The sequence below is a fragment of the Hylaeus volcanicus genome, chromosome 4 (assembly GCF_026283585.1).
Source record: "Hylaeus volcanicus isolate JK05 chromosome 4, UHH_iyHylVolc1.0_haploid, whole genome shotgun sequence".
NCBI lineage: Eukaryota > Metazoa > Arthropoda > Insecta > Hymenoptera > Colletidae > Hylaeus > Hylaeus volcanicus.
In genome coordinates, this window is record NC_071979.1 from 10,686,932 (window position 1) to 10,697,300 (window position 10,369).

At 40.4% G+C, this 10,369-nt stretch overlaps 1 protein-coding gene across 1 annotated transcript; it reads right to left on the reverse strand.

Moving 5' to 3' along the window:
* Positions 1-6,044: 6,044 nt before the first annotated feature.
* On the reverse strand, positions 6,045-9,697 carry LOC128874629 (cysteine--tRNA ligase, cytoplasmic). The gene is made up of 10 exons (XM_054119534.1): positions 9,324-9,697; positions 9,047-9,241; positions 8,585-8,927; positions 8,366-8,506; positions 8,073-8,283; positions 7,540-8,009; positions 7,205-7,349; positions 6,929-7,137; positions 6,487-6,861; positions 6,045-6,421 (listed from the first exon to the last, which is right to left on the reverse strand). The coding sequence occupies exons 2-10, from the start codon at positions 9,223-9,225 to the stop codon at positions 6,293-6,295; spliced, it is 2,202 nt and encodes a 733-aa protein (XP_053975509.1). The 5' UTR covers positions 9,226-9,241; positions 9,324-9,697; the 3' UTR covers positions 6,045-6,292.
* Between the last annotated feature and the right edge of the window lie 672 nt (positions 9,698-10,369).

A 10,369-nucleotide genomic window follows, 5' to 3' on the forward strand; every position in this document is an offset into this window, starting at 1 on the left:
TTGTCGCGAGCCGCGCCGGGAGCCCCGTCGTGATTGCCACTTTTCGCTGACCCAGCCGATTCCTCGACGACCTTCGTCGAGACCAGTTGCCAGAACGAATAAAATTTAGATGAGTAACGAGGTCGACGACGCCATTTAACATTTTATAATCAGAAATATCGCGGTGGGTAGGGTGGCTTGGAAATACCGCGGGGGTAAGCGACGAGGTGCCACCCTGTGTTCTTCTCGGGGCATCTATTCTCGACGGAGGAGGGAAAAAAAAGCCGCTGTACCCTCGCGGTATTTCATTCGCCACCTCCTCGTCGCCCACCCCCTCGCCACGACTCCCTGACAGGTCTGAGCCAGTCGGGACCGTTAGCATCAGCGCCGAACCCGACACCGGGCGCTGCCTCGCAAGTAATTTCGCTTAAAAACGTAATTAGTGTGCGTCGAGATGGGGTTGAGAAAGAGGAGAAAAAAAATCGTTAGGGGTAGCCAAGGTTTTTTCATAGCTAGGGGTGCGGTGCCGGGCGCTCCGCGGAGGGTGCCCTTCGCTCCGTGGCGCTTGGGGTCCCACCCTTGGCCCCTCGCTCCACCTTGCCGGCGTATCTTTTTTTTCTCTCCTGATCAAATCTTTGGGGTGGACTTCTCGAGTGCTCCCGAAGCAACTCGGCCGTAGGGTATCGAGCCGTACATCTTCGCTGCTCCGAAGAAGTTGAAAGGATAAAGAAGAGAAAGGGTGAAGCGAGATGGCCGCTCGGATTGATAGCCATCGGCCGGAGAGAGGGGAACCACCCCCTCCTCCCTCGGGGAACCGAGGATAACGTTATATTTGATTCGTACTTTTATAGGAAATCGAAGACGGTTCCTTTAAATAGGTGGAGGATAATTAGAGCAGCCATTCGTCATTCTTGCTCGGATGATACAGGGTCGTTTTCATTTTCACGCGTTTGTGAAACTTTCGAATTCGCGTGGCGTTTAAGAGTTCCATGACAACGGAGATAGACGAAAATCTACGCGTGTAGTCCTAACAGAATTTATACGCGCGGGAACAGACACCCTTTAACATCGTTTCTGGAACGCCCCAAGTGTTATGTATCCGTACACCGCCCGCGCCGTGACACCCTCGCTCGATCGAGTGCGGATCGATTTGACACAAAAAGCCCGATATCCTGTGAAAGCGTACACCTCTCGAAAGCCACCCTGAAATCATTTTCGTGACACTTTATCTCCATAACACGTGTCGACGCGACTGATCGCGCCACGCGGTGCGCGCCACCTCGAATAGAATCCATCGAAACAGGACCTATTAAAATTGGGTTTTTAAAAGGGAATCTACAATTACATTGAAAACGAAATAACAGGTTCCAATGGTGCAGTTTATCGAGTAGTTTAAGAAAAACATTTTAAACAAACGAAGGTGCTCTCGTTAATGAGATCCCCGGAGTTGTCTATCGCAGTTTCGACGCTTCCACCCTTCCCCGCGTTCGCAAACACCATAAAATGCAAGGGGAAATAAATTTCGGTAAAAGCAAAGTGCCAGAGGCTCCTAGTATGAACGTCCCGTCGAGCATGCAGCACCTGAGTCCAAGACTTATGCGCCCCTCGTAGGAAGCCGTCCCGGCTCTAACAGTGGATTTACGTACGCGCTCGTATCCTCCTCGGAAAAGCACCGCGAGTACTTCTTCTTTGGCTAAATTATAAACCGTATTAATACCGATTGAGCAGCTACGGAGCGAATGCTGCTCTAACAAAAGGATTTCAAGTCGATGGTTGTTCGAAACTCTTATCTCGAACAAAAATTCGACGATTGAAAAGAAAAGAAAGATGAGAAGAGAGGCGAAACGAAGGTACAAATGCGAGGAAAAGGGAAGGATTGGAAAGACGATGCGAGAACTGATTAAAAATTTAGAAAGAAACACATCTCGGGACGCGAGCCTTCGCTACGGGGGTGGTCTGCCCTTTTGGAATCCACCTTCGACCTCACCCTATCGCTCGAAACGTTCCGGAACGGCCTGCAGCGAAAGAAGCACCGAGAGGCTCGAGGAAAGGGAAGAAAAAGCAAAGAAGAAGGCAAGTTTCGCTCCAGGAACGACGAGGAAGGAATGAAAAAGAGCGAAAGAGGCGAAGGGATGGGCTGATTGAAGCAGGCATGATGTTTAATTCAAAGAAACTGAAGACACGCCCCGCTAACTGCGGAGCAAGCCGCGCCATCAACCCCGAAGAAGACTGGACTCGAAGAAGGAAAAAAGAAAAAGAAAAAACTGTGTAAAAAGATGCCATGATCCTCTTTGCCCTCCTCAAATCTGCCTGGTAATTGCTTCCTTTCAACGGAGCATGACTTTACGCGTACACGAGAACCTATAAACACCATCCGTCAAATGTTTCTGAAATGAAACGCGCGGAGGACCATTTTCCCAAGGTCTACGTCGCGGCGCGACGTCCAAGACTGCCCCGCGATGTTACGTTGCTGCAACGATCGATGACGCTCGGTGGATTCTGGATTGTGGATTCGACGTGGAAAGATGCTCGCGTTGCGGACAATTAATTACAATAGTTTCGAATTGCACGGCGATTCCGCCATCGCTGCGAACGTCTACCATTTTGTCGCCAGTGCAGCAATTACCGAGGTTGCATTGCAGACGTTCCCCGTGCGCATGCCCTCGAGGGTAAAAGGGTTAAAGTCTGCCCACCCTTGACTAGAAGGCAGGTCTTCGAGACCTGTAATTTCTTCCTTACGCTCTCGTTGGTTCGCCAATTCTTCCTCTTCGGCTTTACCGAGATGTCATTATCGCATCCAGCTATAAACAACACGCGTGCAACGTACCCTGCAAAAAATTGTCTCACCATATGTTCTCGCTTTTAGGGTTGCAGTGGAACCTCGATCATCAGAACACAGAACGTTTCATTATCCGAATCGTCCGACAGTGACGTCTTGGAAACGAAAACAAACCAAAACGAAATATTAGAATGATTTTTCAGGGATATAAATCGATAAACATAGAAGAACCGTCAAGTTCAAATGTTAAACCGAGCGACTCGGTTGCTTTTCGTACACAATTTCAATCTGTTTGCCAATTGTACGCGTACGGTCTAACGCAATCCAGAAACACAATCTGGTCTGCACGGAGCGAGCGCAAAGGTCAACGTAAATGAAAACAAAAATAAGTAACGCTTCTAGAGTTCCGTTATGATTAATCGGACAACGTAAAGGGGTGAACGGATTTGGCTGCTGCCAGAAAACCGAGTTACAGCGATTTGCAACCGCTTTCACTATTCATTAAGTCAGCAATTCTTTTATCTTTTTTTAAGATGATCCTTCGTTCGCCCTTGTTTTTCGAATCGCAGGCCAAGGCAAAAACTGCCCCCAGTTGGTCGAGCCGCTGCGAATCGACAGACACGTGGGTCGACCTAATGTCGCGTGCGTTTTTGTTTGGTTCCAACGTGGGTTACGACAAAACAGCCACGCAAGAGTAAAAAGTGTCGGAAAAAAACGGCTCTAAACAATACGCGTGCGCAGCTGGTTAAACGCGGAAGGGTTACCGATTAACATAAAAGGATGCCATATTACACGGCTCGAGGACGCAATCGGATTCGGGCCCGCGCCTAACAAGCCGTATTTATGCGACGTTTTTGCGATAGAAAAACACACATGGGTGTGCCACGCTCGCCGGATCGAATGCGCGCGGTCGAGTCACCTTGAGGAAGTAATCCGAGGGTGATCGAGCCAAGACAAAGCATCCTGAAACCCATTGGCTGATCGTGAGAATTAACATTAGTACGTAGAATAATTGGTTTATGATTGGAATTTTCACGAAACTCCAAACGAACATTACGAACACGACTGATAAAGATGTTGGGAGAGTCGGGTCAGCGATTTGTCATCGACTCTTCCGAGCGTTTCAACAGGATCGTCGAACCGTAAGGGGGCAACAATAGCAACAATCGGTCGCCTGCCGGGAAAGTTTCGAAAAATCACTCCTCCGCGATAGAAAATAAATCAAACAAAAGGATAAGAGCTGCGCCGGAGTCTGCGGTGTAAATCGAAAACCGACGAGAGGGTAGCTGAAAATTGTCGATGGAGTTATAAAAGTGGGTTCCGCGGTCTCGTGCCACCCCATCGAGAACGTCCCGACGCGACGCCGCACGAACAGACACAACGGGCACGGGTGTCCTCGAATTGTGAACAATACCATTATTTATGTCTGGCTTGTCGATATCGTGCTGGCATCCAAATTCCTTTGTGACAGGAGCGCGTATCACCGTTTCGCCTCCAACTATATTTCGGTTTAGACGTTTGCAAATTTTTCTTTTTAATACTTTTAAGCTTTAGGATACGTGTCTGGAATCGTGGTAAACGTATGAAACGTTAATGATTTTTCAGAAATGATCAGAGCGGACAAGTGATAGGTAACCATAATCTGTTGTAGATGAATTTGTACCCTTGTACGTTAATTTTGGGAGAAACGCTACTCTAACGTGATCGTAGCCCAAACTTCGAATCCGAAACGGATTCCTTCGCAACATTTCTGGAAAAGACCGTTGCGACCAACGATCCAACGTGCTCGTTCGGATTACACGGAGTTCGGGGTGCTATTCTAATTTACCATCGACGAACCATCTCGTTTGCCAACGTCGAATGGAATCTCTCGATACACCGACGTTTCACCTTTCCCGTGTTTCATTTTTCCCCCCATTCTTTTTTTTCCCATCTTCTCGCCCGTTACACTGAAAAAGTTACTGATCAGCGGCGCCCGCGGAAACGGGAAAAAAAGTAAATGGGAGCGTGAAAGAGGCGAAGAAAAGGTGCGATATACTTATATGCACTCCTGGCTCGCGGTAATACGAGTAAAAAAAGTAGGTGCTCGTTAAATTACAACAGTTACAGAACTCCGGGCCCGGATAAAGGAAACCTGGAAAACGAAACGAAGAGACAAAGAGGGGTAGGAAGGGAGAGACAGAGGGTGGCTTTATATGCATACGAGATCATTCAGGCGTCAATCAAGAATCGGAAAACCATTCGACTTTAGGGTGCAGAAATCGAACTTTTTCCCAAAAAATTTACGTATTCATTCCACCACTGTGCCTACGAGTGGAGAAACCCGCGCTGAAAAACAGAGAGAGAAAGAGAGAGAGGGTGGAGGAGAAAAAGGGAACTCGAGCGAAAAGTCTGTTTGCTTTTTTTCACCTCTCTTGACTTCATATTTGAGAGCATATTTTTTGCGCCAACCGTCACGCATTGTTAACGTCAACTTGCGTTCTTTTTTTTTTTATCCCTGAATGTGTCACTAACGCGTCACCGTGAAAGAAAAACCGTTCGGATAAATTCCACTGTATGGGCAACTCGAGTTCTGCGGTTTCGCCGAAGCTGAATACATTCCAGACAACGTAATTACGAGAGATTGTGATCGTTCTTTACCGCTATTATTTACATTCGAGGCTGCACTCTTGTTTCTTTGGATCAATGTTTGAGAATCATTCGACGAAACATCGTGAGACTCGTCGAGTTAAATTTTTATATCGATATTTATTATTTATGCTTTCGCTGAACAAATATAAATCTTGGTGGATATTCATAGATGTAAAAATGTAGGGAACGCGCAAGGAAATTCAAGGACAAGATTCGAGTTGGGTATTATCTAATAATTTTGTCGTGTTTTTGGAACGTGACATTATCGGACCGTGTATTTTCCACAGTCGGAAAAGCGCGTTGTACGCGACCGGTTCGCTCGTCTCGCGTTTTCATAGTTCCTGAATGCGGGATGAATATCGCTTCGCTGCTTCGTGGCAAGTCGTGCATTATATCGCTTTTACGTTTATAAAGCTGTCACTGTCGACTCCCGCGTCATTGTGAAACGTGTATTATGCTATAATAATGAACAGCGTCGCGTGTCAGATTCATCCGGTATGTATGAGAACGTGCCAAGTTTATTTTGTTTCTGGACACTCGAATCCGATGACGACGTAAAACGAGATCATGGTTGAAAATCGTATTTATATAGTCGAATTAACAATTTGCTAACCAAAGTTCGTGTACGATTTATTAAATAAAAATCGAATAAAAATTGTATTGCAATTAAATTTATTCGTTCTTGTTTAAATGAATACAATAGTGCAATCAACGTTACAAATGTATAAATACAGTAGCTATAATTGTTATCTGCTTCATTTTAGAAAAATATAATAAATTAATAAGCGGTATAATGATTGCGAAAATCAAGTGAAAATAAATATTCGTAGCGCGCGAAAACGATCATTTTCCTGGCCGAGTACATTTTAATGCGCGAAATTAATACTATGTTAGAGAAACATGTTATGTGCCGATTTCCAGGGAAGTAACGTATTCGTTGTATCTTTTTTGTTGTGCTTGTTGCAGTTTTTGCAGCTTCTTCATTTGTCCCTTGCTAATCTCTTTACCATCAACATCGTGCGTCGGTATACCCTAAGCCCAAATTTTTGTTAGTATTGTAGCAAAAATGTACACACGAAGCGTAAGATTTTACATACATTGCTATCGAATTGAGAATATTTATCCTTCTCTAGTTTAAACATCTCGGTGGGAGGAATTTTTCTTTGTTCTTCTTTCGCTGCAGCTGCCGCTGTGGCTTCCGCCTTCCGCTTTTCTTTCTCCAGCGACTTTTCGAGTTCAAGTTTCTGTTTGCATTCTTTTTCCTTTAAAACTTCTTCTTTGTTCACTAGTTTAACTTTGCAGGATTCTTCGGTAGTATCCTCCAACCGCACTCCAATATTTGGTAAAATGTCGTCGCGTAATTTATCACATTCCTCGAGAATACTGCTGGCTTTCAGTGTCTTAGCTTGATCTCTTACTTTTTGTCGGAAATTTGCCAAAATCTCAAGATACGGCATAACGATATCTTCAACCTGATTCAATAAACTTTATAAACAAAATTATCTTCGTTATAATGTGATAAAAAAGCGTAGAACATACATTCGCATTTGCAATCTTATCATCTATTGGAAAACCAATGGTATCATGCGAAGATGATATTGCACCAAATATAGTAAACATTTTCGTAATGTAAACTGCAACATCTCTGAGTAATAATGTGTTTGGTTGTTTACTTTGGTTCATATAAATGTTACAGTGCGTCACAAGATCGCGAATTGCATCAAGAGCACTTCTTGTATCGATATTATCTGTAATATAACACGTCTCAAATATTGCTAAATAAATTTGGCATTGTACAATTAATCGTAAACCTACCGCATAATGCATTGTGTACAGAGTCCTTAGCATTACAGAACTTTGTATTTAATTCCATTTCGGAATTTCTCCATTTAGTAAAGGTATCGATATTTGTTTCTGTACCCAAAGATCTAATTTTACATTTTACGTTTAAAAAGAATTCCTGTCATAAAAATAGTAAGTTTTGAATTATATTGTGTATCATATCGAATATACAAGGTATTTTAGAATGGGTTGTTCGAATAGGTTAACGAAAATCGAAAACAAAGCTTCACATTGCAAAATGGTAAAGAATTTTTTTTAAACACCTTGTATGTTAGTATAAAATATCATTTAAAAAATATTTAACCTACATTTAAAAACTTTTCATATTGAACAGCCATACTCATGGTATTTTCACTATAATCTAATGTATCCTTCCACGAATGCAAAAGAAATGCAAGCCTAAGCTGTCTTGCTGAATGTTTTTTCAGCGCATCTTGTATAGTAATGAAATTTTTCAATGATTTTGACATTTTGCAGCCTGCTATGGTCAGATGACCGGAATGCAGAAAATATCTAACCCAATTAGAATTATTAAAGTATGCTTCTGATTGAGCTAATTCATTATCATGATGTGGAAACTTTAAATCTACTCCTCCAGTGTGAATATCTAAACTTTCTCCACAAATTATAGATGCCATAACCGAACACTCTATATGCCAACCAGGTCGTCCATTACCCCAAGGACTTTCCCACCATGGCTCTCCCTCTTTCGAATGTTTCCACAGCGCAAAATCCGTTGATGACCTCTTTTCAGATGTCTCAGAGGTACTCAAGTCTCCTAATTAAGACAATTATCGATAAAAATTGGACACAAGTCTTTCAAAGAAATTATTTGGATTACCTTCTCCTTCTTGTAAACTTGACATATCGCCGTATGCTTCAGGAACAAGTTTAGCATAATAATGTTTGTCTTGCTTATCAAAGGTAGCAACATCAAAGTATACTGAACCGTTGCTCTCATATGCAAGTCCATTTTCTATAATTTTTTGAATGAATGCTACTATCTCAGGAACATATTCGCTAACCCTTGTCAAAACATTTGGCCTTAATACCTAAGGAAAATTATTTTAATTTGGATTCCTTCAAACATTCAATTTGAATTCAAGCAATTAAATTCACGATAGTAATTCTTACATTTAAAGCATCCATATCTTTATGGAACTCTAACTCCCAATGTTGTGACAGTTTATTAAATATCGAGTGTTCCGTGACCGTACTTCCCTTCTTCTTGTCTAACCAATCTGCCAAAGGATCTCGTGCTTCTTTTAATAGCAACTGTGTTCATAAAAAGTTACAAATACATTGTCATTAAATGATATTATTAAATTGACAGTACAAATAAGGTAGACATACTTCTTGGGATTCTTTAATTTTAACTTCATCTTTAAGTTTCACTGAATTTTCAAGATTTCCAATTGCCTGTTCTACATTACTCAACATTTTTTGTAGCATACATTTCTTGTCCAAGTCGTTCGTAGTCTTTACTGTTTCTTCAAAGGTAGACATCACACTTTTTGCATCATCCAGAGTTTCATCTAGACTACGAATCTCTTCTACATATTTCTCATACAAATAGTTTTGCCTAGCTCTCTTTATAATCTTATCATCTATATCGGTAATATTCATTACATATAAAATATTATATCCAAAATAATCAGACAAAATACGCCTTAATATATCAAAAGATATATATGATCTGAAATATAAAAGGAAATTGTATGATAATAAATGAGAATATATATAGACACATGTAATATTTAAATTGATAGAGTGTACTTTACAATAATATTGTATCGTACATAAGTTCACAGTTACCTGGCATGTCCCATATGTGATGCATCGTACACAGTGGGTCCACAACTGTACCACAATATACGATTTCCAAATTGAGGAACAAATACTTCTTTGTCTCTTGTTAAACTATTATACAATTTAAGAACCACAGGGTTCTTTCTTTGCGGTGGAACCCAAGGTGATTGTAACCTTTTTGTCATTTTTAAATAATACAATCTGGAAGTGTTTGGTACCAATAAACTACACGCTAGTGTTTTGATACATGTAAAAATATATAAAATTATGATATGAAATTTACCTCGTAGACAATTCCGAGTAAAAATAAGTCTCGTTTCAAAAATGTTCGTAAAATTATGACACTTCAAAGAACAAAATTCCAAAAAAGACGCATAAAGAAAGTAAACCAGACTGTCAAACAAAAATCACGTGGCCGGAATTTTATTAAAAGTTTACAATAATTTCCTCGTACAGAGTTAGCTCAATCATATTCGAGTACCAGGCATTCAAAACTGACAGTAGTATGTTCCCTTTAGCTGTATTAAATAAAATGTACCGTAAGTTTTATCAACAAACTGTTAAACAACTGTTAAACTTATCTACAGATAACGTTACAAATTTTGAAATTTGCATCATCAGCTACTCTAACCTAGATTTCAGTCTGATAAACAATGTGTATATATATATATATATATATCGACATATAGTTCGAGTACCATTGGCACCATCGGTGGCAAAACGCCCAAGCTTGTAGTGAAAGTAGTTCCCACTGCTGCCGCTGGATGGCGCCACTTACATCTTTGAATAAATTATTTTTTTATTTTTAAAAACACATCTCTGCTGTATAACGCTACAATATATACATATAATAAATATATATAAATATAATACCAATAAGTAACAAAAAAGTTAAGAGCTCATCATATGTATATATTGTTACCTAATCAATTAATCATCACAAAATATTTATATATCTTCATTTTATATTTTTTGGGTTGCAAACAAAATCACAATCATAAATGGGGTCATGAATGAAAAAAGTTTAAGAGATCCTGAGCTAGAAGTATACATTTAATTATACATAGCACGGTCATAATTTTCCATACAATTTTTATTTCTTAGACAGACTCATGTATATCTGCCAGAAACAACTTAGAATAAAATTTCAATAATTTAAGGAACTGAAATGGATACACATAAAAAAATTCTATTACAACATTAGGATATATTGTTTTGATAAATATTTTTTATTGATATTATGGATATAAATAGTATTAAGTAAAAATTAGTAATTATAAGTACATTAAAAGATTTTAATAATATGCATCAAAATACTATGTATATTTG